The 16,032-nt window shown below is 43.4% G+C and overlaps 1 protein-coding gene across 5 annotated transcripts in view; it reads left to right on the top strand.

Moving 5' to 3' along the window:
- Positions 1–16,032, top strand: part of LOC147022689 (ral GTPase-activating protein subunit alpha-1-like) — a 226,012-nt gene that overhangs the window by 19,750 nt on the left and 190,230 nt on the right. For 4 of the 5 annotated variants that reach the window (XM_085887470.1, XM_085887471.1, XM_085887468.1 and 1 more), the window contains 2 exons: positions 11,057–11,167; positions 11,731–11,780. The exons of the other annotated variant lie outside the window; for it this stretch is intronic. In XM_085887470.1, coding sequence (XP_085743596.1) covers positions 11,057–11,167; positions 11,731–11,780 — 161 coding nt within the window. The remainder of the gene's footprint in view (positions 1–11,056; positions 11,168–11,730; positions 11,781–16,032) is intronic. 5 annotated transcript variants of the gene reach the window in all.

Genomic DNA, 16,032 nt, shown 5'->3' on the forward strand with positions numbered 1-16,032 from the left:
TTCTTCAAGAGTTGACACTTTTCCTAACCAAATAAAACATTGATTCATACTCCACGACGTGGAGGCGACTTCAACTCGCATTCTGGTTTTGAAATGGTTCCCATGAGAACAGAAAGGCATGAACTGTGTATTATCAGGTAACGAATGGCATGAACTCTACAAGAGGTCACGTGTGTTGCGTCGGTGTCGCAAAGTTTTCAGTAGAAAGAGTTCACAACATTCGAAAGCTCGCCATAGAGCAGCATTCACCTGATTTGGGCTGTGGTTGAGTGGAAATGATGTTTGTTTACATCTTTTTGTAAGTTTTTCCGCAGACTTCGTTTCTGGAGATAGCATTATCTCTGCTGCTCTCTATCCGTTGTGTGTCCCGGTTTACTCTTCATCAATCGACGCTGTGCAGAGTGCGATCCCTTATGTCCCGTTCATACTGTATGTATTTAATCGGCTGTTCCAAACCATTCCTGTCTGGCAAAATATGGTTCAACTGATCCATTCATCTGCCTTCATTTGCTGCTGTTCTGAACGTTAGATTTGGCTATTTATTTGTACTCTGCCTCTTGCTCGGCCTCTTGACTCTTTGTTTGGAACAAAAGATGGCAATCTCAAAGGGTTAACGCCCAAATTGTCAGCTTCCCATGGCGATTAGCATACTTCAATCAACGTCCTGTTGATTTCATCCATTGTTCTACCTGTCTGGAAATGTGGATCAACACTAGCCTTCATCAGGAAGTCTAGATCTTCGGTCTCCATTTTAGACGGTCTGGTTTAGCAATGTGACCACCGACACCTCTAACGATTTAAATGTCACGTAAACATTAGTTTGTTTTTTTTGGTCCGTGATGTTCAGCAGTCAAAAGCTTTTGTCGTGGAGAATCCGGTGACATCGACTCTCCAAGTAGAGTGCCGAGCCAAGGTCATGAGAGGAGTCGAACAGTAAGTAAGTGATGCAGAGCAAGGATATGAAAGCCCACCACAGATATTGTGGTCGTAAAAATATTTGAAAATTTATTTCATAGCTCCACCAATTTATTGCTGATGAAGTCAGCATGATGATTCTCTGCTACATCCCCATAGAGAACCTGGTTGGCTACGTATGAGGATAATGATGCTGTGATGCGAGATAAAGCCGACAACGTAAACCGCACATCACTTATCGGGATGCATCCAACCCAGATATGCAGTTCGATCGCTGCAGAGCGACACCCGTTCAAACGGTAAAGCCTGAAGTGCAATCAGTGTGAAAATGCATTGCTTCAAGCATTTAGTCACATGATCACTGTGTGGATGCTCAACAAGTGTACCATTTGTCGCATCTGGGCTTGGTTAAATGTTGGCTTCACTCGGCACACTCAAACGCAAACTTTGCAATGGTCTCATCCATGCAAATTTGCCATTTACTGCCATTTACTTTTTACCCTTACATCATCCCCCCCCCCACCTTCTCTCAAACACCACCACCTCTTCCTGCCCTTCACAAATTATTGCCATTTCATTTGTCTTGTGTTTTTGTAGTTCATCTATGTAGCGTTGCTACACTTGGTCGACATATAGCCATTGTTGTATTCTTACACGAGAAACTTTGACGCAGAAGTACCGTAGTCCATGTTGCCCATCAAACCTGTGCGACACCACCACCACCACCACCACATTAATTCAATCTATCGCTTTATCAACTTAAATTCACTCATTTCTTTTGGATTGTATGGCAGTTAAATATTGTTCCAAAAATGAGAATTTCTCCTTTTTATCTTGAGTTCCGCCACCGAGGGTGGGTGGCGGTTATGTCTTCACCCCTGTTTGTGTGTTTTTATCCCCCGCCACGTGGCGGAAGGGGGATATTGTTTTCACCCGGGTCGTCCGTCCGTCCGGCTGGCTGGGCGTCAACATTTATAGCTGTGAGTGCGATAACTCATAAACTGTTCGCCATATCGATTTGAAATTTGGGTCACACATGTACTTTCTGAAAAGGAAGAACCCTATTGATTTTGGGCGTGGCCGGATCCAAGATGGCCGACTGGGGCGGCCATCTTGAAAAAAATGTTTCAATGGCGTGGGATTCCCCATCTCTGATGGGTATATTTTTTTTCGTCTGTCTCTCTGTTTGTGAGAACGATATCTCAAAACGTTATCGATGGATTCGGACAAAACTTGGTGGACAGGTTGGATGTGTGAAAAGGACAAATTGCTTCGATTTTAATGACGTTACAGTTCTGGATCCGGATATGAGAATTTTAAAAAAATTTTTAAGTGATTCTTCACCATTGACAGATCGGGCCAAAAACTATATAGAGCATGATATCTCAAAACGTTGTGGACGGATTCAGATGAAAGTTGGTGGATGAGTTGGGCAGGTGACAAGAACAAGCCGATCAGATTTTAGTTATGATCCTACCTACCAGTGGGATACAAAACGTAAACTGGTCAGCCTGGCGGAGGCATGTGTTCTACCAGTCTTTTACTTTTTGCTTTGATTGAAATGGTTGATGATGCAATTATTGTATGGGATAAATAATTTAGTACATGTACAATTATTGTTTTATGTCGTAGAATCGTTTTTGTATTCACACAATTGCGAGTTAAATGTTTTGTTTTCCTTCAACCCCTCAGAAGCCAGGCTGTAAGAACCTCAATGAATCAGACTGTGGTTGCCATATGGGTCGGTTTGCCTTGTGGGTCAGTTTGCCTTGTGCGTCGGTTTGCCTTGTGGGTCAGTGACTCATGCTCTGGTTGCCTTGTGGGTCCAGAACCAGCTCTATGACTCGGGCAGTGGCTGCCTTGTGGGTCGGTTTGCCTTGTGGGTTTGTTTGCCTTGTCGGTCAGTGACTCAGGCTGTGGTTGCCTTGTGGGTCCACAACCACCTTTATGACTCGGGCAGCGGTTGCCTTGTGGGTCAGCGTTCATTGTGGGTCGGTTTGCCTTGTGGGTCGGTAACTCAGGCTATGGTTGCCTTGTGGGTCCAGAACCAGCTCTATGACTCGGGCAGTGGCTGCCTTGTGGGTCAGTGACTCAGGCTATGGTTGCCTTGTGGGTCCGCAGCCAGCTTTATGACTTGGGCAGTGGCTGCCTTGTGGGTCGGTGACTCAGGCTATGGTTGCCTTGTGGGTCCACAACCAGCTTTATGACTCAGGCAGTGGTTGCCTTGTGGGTCGGTTTGCCTTGTGGGTCGGTTTGCCTTGTGGGTTGGTAACTCAGGTTATGGTTGCCTTGTGGGTCCACAGCCAGCTTTATGACTTGGGCAGTGGTTGCCTTGTGGGTCAGTGACTCAGGCTATTGTTACCTTGTGGGTCAGTTTGCCTTGTGTGTCAGTTTGCCTTGTGGGTCGGTGACTCAGGTTATGGTTGCCTTGTGGGTCCAGAACCAGCTCTATGACTCGGGCAGTGGTTGGTTTGTGAGTCAGTGTGCCTTGTGGGTCCATAACCAGCTTCGTGAATCGGGCTGTTGTGCCGTCTTATTGAGCATCGTCGTATGCATGTTCCTGTGGGTGGTCGCGCATTTTGAACATGTGACAATATGATGGTGTTTTAATTGTGCTCTTGTTCCTCTTTCAGTACCAATTTAACAAAGAGCACATAACAATTTAAACTTTTAAAGTTTGTTCTGAAGCAGAACAAGTGCAAAGCTCTGATCACATTTTCTCATTTGCTGGATTATTAAAAACTGACAACTCACACTTGCGAACCATTCCGCTCACCTCATCAAACTTCTCCCAAAGTCATCACAAGTGATGTTGCTGTGTGCCTCTTCCATTGTCGGGCACACAAAGTGTTGTTGTCATCTTCGTTTGAGTGGGTCTTCAAACTCTACATTTGGAAAGCAATTAATGTGAGGTTTTTCCTTCACTTCCATACCCATAGCTCATGATGCTTGGATCCTCAGATAACATTACCTTCCACCTTTATATTGTCTCCTAAAATTGTTGTCCTACTTCCGAAACTAAAATTTTCCTTTGGGTTAATATTTGCAATTTGGGATGATATCGGTTTTTGTTTCGATGTTTGTTCTTCACTTTGATTCTTCCAATGTGCCAATTCCTGGAATGTTGTACCATTAGGTTGTGCAGCATCGCTTTTAACTGATCAGCTACAAATATGATGTTTGTTCACAATTTTAGCATTATATATATATATACACCACCGGTGAAAAGTTTTAGAACAACCCCATTTTTCCACTTTTTACTGAAATTTAAGCAGTTCAAGCCCAGTGAATAACCTGAAATGGTACAAAGCTTAGCGGTAAACTGCCAGAGGTTAAAAAAAAAGTTTAGGTTACCAAAAAATGAAAAATAATGTAAATTTCAGAGTTGTTTAAAAAGCCCCCTTTCAGGGAACAAGTAATGGGTTAGCAACTGCAGCTTTTCTGCAGCAATGGAAGTAAATGAAGCCTTGAAAGTTGATGCAAACAATTCATACAAGTGTCCCAACTTTTTTTGATTAGTTACAAACCCTCCGTCTGTATAAAAGCAGTGTTGGAACAGACTGTGTTGCTACACCCTCAGAAGCATTATTTGGACAATATTGCACTGCAGGAAGTAGTATATTGCTATCATAATGGCAAGAAAAAGACAATTAACAAAGGAAGACAGACAAACCATTATAACCCTTAAAAGTCAAGGTCTTTCCTTTCGAGAAATTGCTAAGAAAGCCAAGGTGTCAATGAGTACAGTTTCCTACACCATCAAAAGGCACTGGTAAACTGGAGGAAACTCTGACAGGAAGAGGTCTGGCAGACCCAAAGCCACAACACAATCAGAAGACAAGTTTCTGAAAGTCAACAGCTTGTGTGATTGGCGGCTCCCAGGACAGCATCTTCAAGCACAGCTTAACACTGGTCGAAGTGAGGAAGTCTCAGTTTCAACTGTGAAGAGAAGACCTTGAGCTGCAGGTTTGACAGGTCGAGTGGCATTAAGAAAGCCATCTCTAAGATGGCAAAATAAGAAAAAGAGGTTTGCCTGGGCCATGAAGCACCGCCAGTGGACTCCTGAAAACTGGAAGAAGTTCTTATGGACCAATGAATCAAAATTTGAAATCTTCGGTTCATCACGCAAGGTTTTCGTACGCTGCCGAGGAGGCGAAAGGATGGTTCCTCAGTGTGTGACACCAACTGTCAAACATGGAGGAGGAAGCGTGATGATCTGCGGCTCTTTTTCTGGATCCAGATTCGGCGACTTGCGGAGTGACTGGCACCCTGAACCAAAAGGTGAACTTTTGTGTGCTTTTGCCACAGGTACACGACTTGGACTTTTTGTCCAACGAGCGGTTGCTGTGAAACTCAAATGAGATTTGTTACCTGCATATCGCGTGAGCCTCAGCTGTAGCTGTATGGACATGTGGCTCATTTTCTTGACGCTGATCCTGCTCACCAGATTCTCTCAGCAAGGGAGCCTCATGAGTTGTGGAGGCCATTGGGCCGATCACATGCCTCGTGGTTGCAGCAGATTGATCAGAATCTCAAGGAGATGGGGATGAGCCGGGCATCTGCCTGGGGGATGGCCAGACGAGGCCGTTGGAGTCCCGGCGGAAAGTGGACGCAGCGACGCACTGCTCTGGTGCATGCTCCCACACTTGACCTGACTTTTCAGCACTTGTATGGACACGACTCTGGGGAGGATGTCACAGAGATCAAGCTGCACTGCATCATTTGGGAATGTCAAGACCTCTGACCTTGATTTCGCAGATGATGCAGTCATCTTTGTGGAGACTCCAGATATCTTTTTGTGGGCCCTCGAGGTGCTGAATGAGGAGTCGGAGCCGCTGGAATTATGGGTTTCCTGTGTCAAAACTAAGATCCAGGTGTTCAATGACATATTGGATGCTGCTGTCCTGTCGGTATCTGTTTGTGGCGAGGATGTTGAGGTCACGGAGAGATTCACTTACCTTGGCAGTAATATTCATGTCTCCGCTGGCTGTGAGCCAAAGGTAAACAGTCGTCTGGGTCGGGCCTGGGGAATCATGGATTCACTGGATCATGGTGTGTAGCGCTGCTGGTACCTGTGTGGGAGGATGAAAGTCTGAGTCTTCAGGTCCTTGGTGTTTCCAGTCTTGCTCTATTGATGGGAGACTTGGACTCTGACCAAGGATCTGAGATGGAGACTTCATTCCTTTGGTACCTGGTCTCTTTGGAGAATCCTTGGCTATCACTGTCAGACTTTGTGTCCAACGAGCGGTTGCTGAGAGAGACTCAAATGAGATTTGTTACCTGCATGGTCCGTGAGTGTCAGCTGCGGCTGTTTGGACATGTGGCTCATTTTCCTGACGCTGATCCTGCTCACCAGATTCTCTCAGCAAGGGAGCCTCATGAGTTGTGGAGGCCATTGGGCCGATCACATGCCTCGTGGTTGCAGCAGATTGATCAGAATCTCAAGGAGATGGGGATGAGCCGGGCATCTGCCTGGGGGATGGCCAGACGAGGCCGTTGGAGTCCCGGCGGAAAGTGGACGCAGCGACGCACTGCTCTGGTGCATGCTCCCACACTTGACCTGACTTTTCAGCACTTGTATGGACTCGACTCTGGGGAGGATGTCACAGAGATCAAGCTGCACTGCATCATTTGGGAATGTCAAGACCTCTGACCTTGATTTCGCAGATGATGCAGTCATCTTTGTGGAGACTCCAGATATCTTTTTGTGGGCCCTCGAGGTGCTGAATGAGGAGTCGGAGCCGCTGGAATTATGGGTTTCCTGTGTCAAAACTAAGATCCAGGTGTTCAATGACATATTGGATGCTGCTGTCCTGTCTGTATCTGTTTGTGGCGAGGATGTTGAGGTCACGGAGAGATTCACTTACCTTGGCAGTAATATTCATGTCTCCGCTGGCTGTGAGCCAAAGGTAAACAGTCGTCTGGGTCGGGCCTGGGGAGTCATGGATTCACTGGATCATGGTGTGTAGCGCTGCTGGTACCTGTGTGGGAGGATGAAAGTCTGAGTCTTCAGGTCCTTGGTGTTTCCAGTCTTGCTCTATTGATGGGAGACTTGGACTCTGACCAAGGATCTGAGATGGAGACTTCATTCCTTTGGTACCTGGTCTCTTTGGAGAATCCTTGGCTATCACTGTCAGACTTTGTGTCCAACGAGCGGTTGCTGAGAGAGACTCAAATGAGATTTGTTACCTGCATGGTCCGTGAGTGTCAGCTGCGGCTGTTTGGACATGTGGCTCATTTTCCTGACGTTGATCCTGCTCACCAGATGCTCTCAGTGTGGGAGTCTCCTGAGTGGAGGAGGCCAGTGGGCTGACCACGTGCCTCGTTGCAGCAGTTTTGATCAGCATCTCAAGGAGATGGGGATGGGCCAGACATCTGCCTGGGGGATGGCCAGACAGAGGCCCTGAAGTAATGGCGGAAAGTGGAAGCAGAAACGCCTGCTCCGGCGCATGATCCCATACCTTACCTGACTTACCATACAGGCCAGACTTGAGGAGTGCTTGGGTTATTGTTGTCGCATGCACAGTGACCAGTCTTTGCCATAAAGGCCATTGGCTTCACAAAAGGCCATTGGCCTCTTGGTGGCCTCTCATCAGTCTCCTCCTTGCTTTGTCATCTAGTTTTGAGGGACGGCCTGATCTAAGCAGGGTCTTGATGGTACCATGTACCTTCCACTTCTTAATGATTCCCTTGACTGTGCTCCAATGGATATTCAAGGCCTTTGAAATATTTTTTATACCCATCCCCTGATCTGTGTCTTTCCGCAACTTTATCTCTGCAGTCTTTTGAAATCCCTTTGGTTCTCATGGTTGAGTCTTTGCTGTGAAATGTACGATCCAGCAGAGTAATCCTACAGGAACAGCTGATTTTATTCCGAAATTATCAAAATCATTACAATTTAACACGGGTGGAGGCCAATAAATTTGGTGTGATTTTGAAGGTGATTGGTTGCACCTGAGCTCATTTACAATTGCTATTTTTTCAGGGGGTCGTTATCCAACAACCAGCAAGTTGTCTTTGGTTGCCACACACACACACACACACACACACACACACACACACACACACACACACACACACACACACACACACACACACACACACACACACACACACACACACACACACACACACACACACACACACACACACACACACACACACACACACACACGTTTTCATGAACTTTGACAACATCCTTGGCACAGGATCATTCAGCGTGAACCATGACATTATAGAGGGCTGGCACTCTTGCGAAAATTCCATCAACCGACACATCGACTTGCATCCCATATACAAAGCACGACACAATCAATTTCAACATCAACACAAAGAGTAGATTCATTCAATTCCAAGTTAGCCTTGGGATTGGCTAGTGCTTTGACCAACCAATCCATGATGCAAACTGTCTCCAACGGAACTTAATGGTGTTACCATTAATAAATTGTCTTTTAAAAAATAATTTATATTTGAATTATTTTATTGCTCAGTGTTCAACTTCTTTTTACCAGTGTATATATATATATATATATATATATATATATATATATATATATATATATATATATATATATATATACACACACACACACACACACACACACACACACACACACACACACACACACACACACACACATCAATCCATTCAGCTGTTGAATAAATGCCAGGTGGGGTTGACTGCCTGTCATCCTTCTGAGGTTGGCAAAATGAGTGCCAGCTTGCTGGTATCCTGTGTCGGAGTGGCAACCCGTCCAGGATCGTGCCGAATAGCCCAGTAGACTGCTTCAGCAGCACCAACACTCTGCATAGAATATGGTCCCAATGGATGTGTATATAGATATATAGTTTGGACACACCTCCTTATTCAAGGGTTTTTCTTTATTTTTACTATTTTCTACATTGTATTATAATAGTGAAGACATTAAAACAATGAAATAACACTTATGAAATTATGTAGTAACCAAAAAAGTGTTAAACAAATCAAAATATGTTTTAGATTTTAATTCTTCAAAGCAGACATCGTTTGCCTTGATGACAGCTTTGCACACTCTTGGCATTCTCTCAACCAGCTTCACGAGGTAGTCACCTGGAATGCTTTTCCAACAGTGTTGAAGGATTTTCCACATATGCTGAGCACTTGTTGGCTGCCTTTCCCTCACTCTGCGGTCCAACTCATCCCAAACCATCTCAATTGGGTTTAGGTCGCGTGATTGTGGAGGCCAGGTCGTCTGATTCAGCACTCCATCACTCTCCTTCTTGGTCAAATAGCCCTTACACAGCCTGGAGGTGTGTTTTGGCTCATTGTCCTGTTGAAAAACAAATTATGGTCCCATTAAGCACAAACCAGATGGAATGGAGTATTGCTGCAGAATGCTGTGGTCGCCATGCTGGTTAAGTGTGCCTTGAATTCTAAATAAATTGCCGACAGTGTCACCAGCAAAGCACCCCAACACCATCACACCTTCTCCTCCATGCTTCACGGTGGGAACCACACATGCAGAGATCATCCGTTCATCTTCTCTGCCTCTCACAAAGACATGGCGTTTGGAACCAAAAATCTCAAATTTGGACTCATCAGACCAAAGGACAGATTTCCACCAGTCTAATGTCCATTGCTCGTGTTTCTTCGCCTAAGCAAGTCTCTTCTTCTTATTGGTCTCCTTCAGTAGTGGTTTCTTTGCAGTAATTCGACCATGAAGGTCTGATTCACGCAGTCTCTGAACAGTTGATGTTGAGATGTGTCTGTTACTTGAACTATGTGAAGCATTTACTTGGGCTGCAATCTGAGGTGCAGTTGATTGGCAATTTCTGAGGCTGGTAACTCTTATAAACTTATCCTCTGCAGTAGAGTTATCTCTGGGTCTTCCTTTCCTGTGGCGGGCCTCATGAGAGCCAGTTTCATCATCACGCTTCATGGTTTTTGTGACCACTTGAACAAACTTTCAAAGTTCTTGAAATTTTCTGGATTGACGGACATTCATGTCTTAAAGTAGTGATGGACTGTCGTTTCTCTTTGCTTAGTTGAGTTGTTCTTGCCATAATATGGTCTCCTACAGCACAGACAAAATAATGGTCTTCTACCAAATGGGGCTATTTACTGAATACCAACCCTACCTTGTCACAACACAACTGATTGGCTCAAATGCATGAAGAAGGAAAGAAATTGCACAAATTAACTTTTAACAAGGCACATCTGTTAATGGAAAAGCATTCCAGGTGACTACCTCATGAAGCTGGTTGAGAGAATGCCAAGAGTGTGCAAAGCTGTCATCAAGGCAAATGGTGGCAAGTTTGAAGAATCTAAAATCTAAAATATATTTTGATTTGTTTAACACTTTTTTTTGGTTGCTATATAATTCCATACATGTTATTCCATAGTTTAAATGTCTTCACGATTATTGTACAATGTAGAAAATAGTAACAATAAAGAAAAACCCTTGGATGAGAAGGTGTGTCCAACCTTTTGACTGGTACTATGTACGTGTATGTGTACATATATGTATATATGTATGTGTACATATATATATATATATATATATATATATATATATATATATATATATATATATATATATATATATATATATATATATATATATATATATATATATATATATATATATATATATATACACACACACACACACATCTCTTTCAGTTTCGGAGAGAAAGTTCTTCCGTACTGCCGAACACCTACTGTGACAGAGTCAGACCCATAATGAGTTGATGTTTGGCACTCCCTTTTTGGAAGTGTCCCCTCCTGTCTGTGTATATATATATATATATATATATATATATATATATATATATATGTATATATGTATATATATATATGTATATATGTATATATATATGTATATATGTATATATATATGTATATGTGTGTGTATATGTATATATGTATATATATATATATATGTATATATGTATATATATATGTATATGTGTGTGTATATATATATATATATATATATATATATATATATATATATATATATATATATATATATATATATATATATATATATATATATATATATATATATATATATATATATATATGTGTTGTTTCTATCTGTTGGTTTATAGCATTGCCTGTTATTTAAATATCATTTTCCCTTCCTCCAACCCTTCACAGAAACTTCTGACCTGGAAGAACTGAAGTTGTATTTTGATGCAAACTTCTCGCAAATCTACTTTATTTTCTTTGAGAATTTCACCAGCATCGAGATGGCGATCAAACAAAAAGGTTCTTTTGTTTTCTGCATTGATGTTGTCTGGAACAAACACAAAATATCAAAGTCCATTCTTCTAGAGACTATTGGTTCTAAAAATTGCATTTCAGATGAGATTATTTCTCCAATTCCTATATATATATATATATATATATATATATATATATATATATATATATATATATATATATATATATATATATATATTTTTTTTTTTTTTTTTCTGCCTGAAACTGTTAGATACAAATGTTGGAAGTCTGCCAAAAGGGTAATCGTATGTTCAAAAGGGTCATTGCCTGACTTGCTCCTTTCACATGATGGAACGATGTTTGTTGCAATGTTCAGAGATGTTAGGTGGACTCAAGTTAGATGGGAGACTAGTTGGGCAGGAGTACTTTCAAAAACAAACAAGACGACACCCAACCACACAGGGCCTGCTTTGTAACTTGTACTATTAGCCTTGAGGCACAAATGCCTTTTGAGGTATGATGGCAATAAGTGTTTTTTTTGTTGTTGTTGTTGTTAGAGTCACTCGAATCCTATGAATATGCTTTTGTGTTTCTGTATTGTCTTTCAGGGTTCAGATCTCACAAAGAAGACCTGGAATACATTGTGACCATTTTTGAAGTAAGTGGCAGTGGATGAGGCAGCAATCTTCCCCGGTCCAAGAACCTTCTGACCCGTAACTCGTTAAAAATATGTAAACTGCTGACTCGTGCAGTTCGTTTGTAAACAGCAGAGCAGTTTGCCTTCATTGCTGCCTTGTCACAATGCATACCACCGCACTCCCATCCACACATGTAGTTTCATTAAGTGGTACAGGTGCACAATTGTTTACCATTTTTGAAAGCTTATGTGGGATCTCAAAAAGCCCCAAACCAAGTGCAGATAGAATCGTCCCCTTGTTCTCAATCCTCTGATGTGCAGCACACCTTGCAGATCCACTTGAACATAATGGAATTTTTCTGTTTGATCTGACCCTATCGTGGAGTGAACTCGAGATGAGACAGCACGTGATTGATAAGCATTGATAAGCGTATGACCTGTTGCTCCGAGCATACTTCTGTTTTTCAATGGCCGGTGATTGAGCTGAAAATAAATATTTCTGGTGCACCGATGAAGCTAAAAGAGCCTTGGGGCCCATGTTATACATTCGTCTGCCAAACTCTCGTCTGAGCTTCTCATACAGGATGTTGTTACGTTGTTCCAAACTCAGAGGTTCGACTTCTGTGGTTGCCTGTTGTGCCTTCACGTTTTTCCCACGATGAAACAAAGTTTCTCTTCGCGTCGTGCTTTCCTATTTTGGGCAAACTCGATGCCAGTTCATTGGCTTTTCGAATGTTTACTTTGCAGAGAGAGGGAGTGCAAAATTACTCCAGCACATATTTACTGTGATATATGCTCGTATCCACGGGTTTGGCATTGAGCGATTTGGAATGTTTAAGCGTCTCAAAGATTGCTGTGTGTTTGTTATCTTTGTGTTGAATGCTCATATTCTTGCTCTTTGTTCTCAGTTTTACCAAGCAATCTATGGGAATCCGTGTCTCAACTCAAATCTTTACGAAGCAGCGGTGGAATGCCACTATCCCTTGAAATGACTTATTTTGCACTTCTTTGCACACAGCCACAACTCTATCGACATCAACACCAGTGTCATAATGGATTACAAAGCCAGTATTAACTTTCAGTAGCTTACAGACAGATTTTAACGGAAAATGGAGGCAAACGTCTGAATTCCAAATATTGTAAACAATAAAATTGCTTGTTAGAGGAAGTGAAATGTTCCTTTGCCTTCCCTCTTGTGTAAACTTTCTGCTCATCCCTTCACAACTTTGGAATGTCTCCAGCAGCATTACTGATGGCGATATTTCATGGTCACGATGTAGGTTCCCTTTTTATGTGTTCCGGTATGCCGATGGTTTGGGTGAACAATTGCACCTTTGAATTTTCAACTCCATTTGGGGAATAGACTGTTCCAAGGGACTGATGAAATATTCAGGTTGTGATATGTATTGAATTGATGAAAACACAACCTGCATTCATTCACCAGGCATAGAGGTGAGAACCAATTCGTGCATAACCCCATTTCTTCTATTTGTGCTGAAGGCCCTATAGTAGTACATACGTCGTAGTACACCGAGCTCGTCGACAAATTTTAACATGCTTGAAATTTTTCGACGTATGCAAGCGTATGATTCACACGTTCTGCATACACTGGCCATAAGTTGTAGGCACGTCACGCGATCGTTGACACACGTTGACACACATTACTTGTAAGTTACTCATAAGTCGAAACACGTCGGTAATGTTTAGCGTACCCGAAACTTATTTCTAACCTATGAGTAACGTGTTGTAGGCACGTTATGCGATTGTTGACACGCGTCGACACACGTTACTTGTAAGTTACTCATAAATCGAAACGCGTCGAGGTAATGGTTAGCATCAGTGTTCCAGACTCCCTGTTTTTTTTTTTTTTTTTTTTTTTTTTTTTTCTTCGGCATGACTGTGATGTTGACACTTCGATCTCTAGTTCGGTTATAATATAATTAATAGGCTGCCACTCAACGATTTAAATCATAACCACACTAGAAATTGAAGTGTCCACATCACCGTCATGCCGAAGAAAAAAAAAAAAAAAAAAAAACAACCTTGGAGTCTGGAACACTGACGGGTTCCTCCTGTGTGAACCCCATTTTTATATACCAATTCCCCTAAACACTGCCAATACGCCATTATACGGTAGATGTAAGTTAGTAACACATTCAGTAAGTTCTGTGGTCGTCCGGAAGACGTCAAATACATCTACATACGTCAATATGCGTTGGAGATACGTTACACATAGGTTCAAAGCACGTTACTCATAGGTTAGAAATAAGTTTTGGCTCGGCATAACATTACCTCGACGTGTTTCGACTTATGAGTAACTTACAAGTAACGTGTGTCGACGTGTGTCAACGATCGCGTAACATGCCTACAACTAATGCAGCGTATGCGGAACATGTGAGTCGTACGCTGACATACGTCGAAAAATTTTAAACATGCTGAAAATTTGTCGACGTACTCAGCGTACTACGACGTATGCCAGCGTGCTTCAGCGTGCTCTTAACTTATACAAAACTTACCCATAACGTATTCGACGTGTGCCAGCGTATTCGGCAAATTTTTCAAATTTCAGCATACGCTGGCTAAAACGTCAAGGTGTGACAGCGGCTTGACACTTCGATGTCTAGTGCGGTTATGATTTGAATCATCGAGCCGCAGCCTTTTAATAGGCTATGCCACGTGATCGTCAGAGATACGCTGCCACGCTATGCATAAGTTAGACTATCGTTGGGCATAGGTTGTGAACGCCGACAACACGCTCAGCATTCTTTAATATAACTTATTTATATGCTATCGAAACGTTCTGTGTACGTTGCTAATACGTTATGCGTATGTCCAACTCGTTATGAATACGTCCAAAACTGGAAAAAAACATCAATTGTTCAGCGTTCGCCAGCGTTTTACATAAATTTTGATACCTTGCCATACGCTGGCTAAAACGTCAAGGTGTGACAGGGCCTTTGGGAGTAAAATCTGCAGTTCAATATTGGATTTGAAAAGAAAATTAAAAAAAAAAATTTTGGGGGGGGAATAAACTGTTGAGGCTCGTATGAGAGCTAACACACAGATACACACACGAATGGGAGCAGGAGACAAGAGGGGTGGGAGAGGGAAGGAAAAAAACCCAGTGGGGAACAGAGACATGAGGAGATCTGTGGAAGGGAGAGGGATGTGGCAGGTAAAACAGGGTAAACAAGATGGACATGACAAGGACTTTCAGGTCTTTACATGACAGGGACTTTCAGGTCTACATCCTTCTGAGCGAATCGTTCGCTCACTGTGGACGCTTTTGCCCACCACGTCATTTCAGTGCGAGTGGTTCATGCTCCGTCGCCCTGAGCGAATGGTTCGTGATCCGTAACCCTGAGTGAGTGGTTCATGCTTAGTCACCTTGAGTGAGTGGTTCGTGATCCGTCGCCCTGTGCGAATGGTTCGTGATCCGTCACCCTGAGTGAGTGGTTCGTGCTCGGTCGCCCTGAGCGAATGGTTCGTGCTCCATCGCCCTGAGCGAGTGGTTCGTATTCCATCACCCTGAGCGATTGGTTCGTGCTCCGTCGCCCTGAGCGAGTGGTTCGTGTTCCGTCACCCTAAGCAAGTGGTTCATTCTCCGTCACTCTGAGCGAGTGGTTCGAGGTCCATTACCCTGAGCGTGTGGTTCGTGCTCCGTCACCCGAAGCGAGTGGTTCGTGATCCGTCACCATGAGTGAGTGGTTCGTGATCCGTCGCCCTGAGTGAGTGGTTCGTGATCCGTCGCCCTGAGTGAGTGGTTCATGCTCCGTCGCCCTGAGCAAGTGGTTCGTGCTCCGTCACCCTGAGCGAGTGGTTCGTGCTCCATCACGCTGAGCGAGTGGTTTTTGCTCCATCACGCTGAGCGAGTGGTTCATGTTCCATCACCCTGAGTGAGTGGTTCGTATTCCGTCACCCTGAGCGAGTGGTTCGTGCTTCGTCGCCCTGAGCGAGTGGTTCGTATTCTGTCATACTGAGCCAGTGGTTCATGCTGCGTCACCCTGAGTGAGTGGTTCGAGCTCCATCACTCTGAAAGAATGGTTCGTGCTCTATCGCCCTGAGTGAGTGGTTCGTGCTCCGTCAACCTGAGCGAGTGGTTCATGCTCCGTCACTCTGAGCGAGTGGTTCGAGCTCCGTCACCCTGAGTGAGTGGTTCGTGTTCCGTCACCCTGAGCGAGTTGTTGTGAAATAACACCTGATTTCCAAGCCTTTTGCCGTATTAATGTTTTCTACGTTTCCGAGCCAAATTTAGTTTGCACCCGTCACAAAC

This window comes from Eptatretus burgeri, chromosome 7 (assembly GCF_056783735.1).
Source record: "Eptatretus burgeri isolate ZD-2024b chromosome 7, Ebu_testis_v1, whole genome shotgun sequence".
Lineage (NCBI taxonomy): Eukaryota > Metazoa > Chordata > Myxini > Myxiniformes > Myxinidae > Eptatretus > Eptatretus burgeri.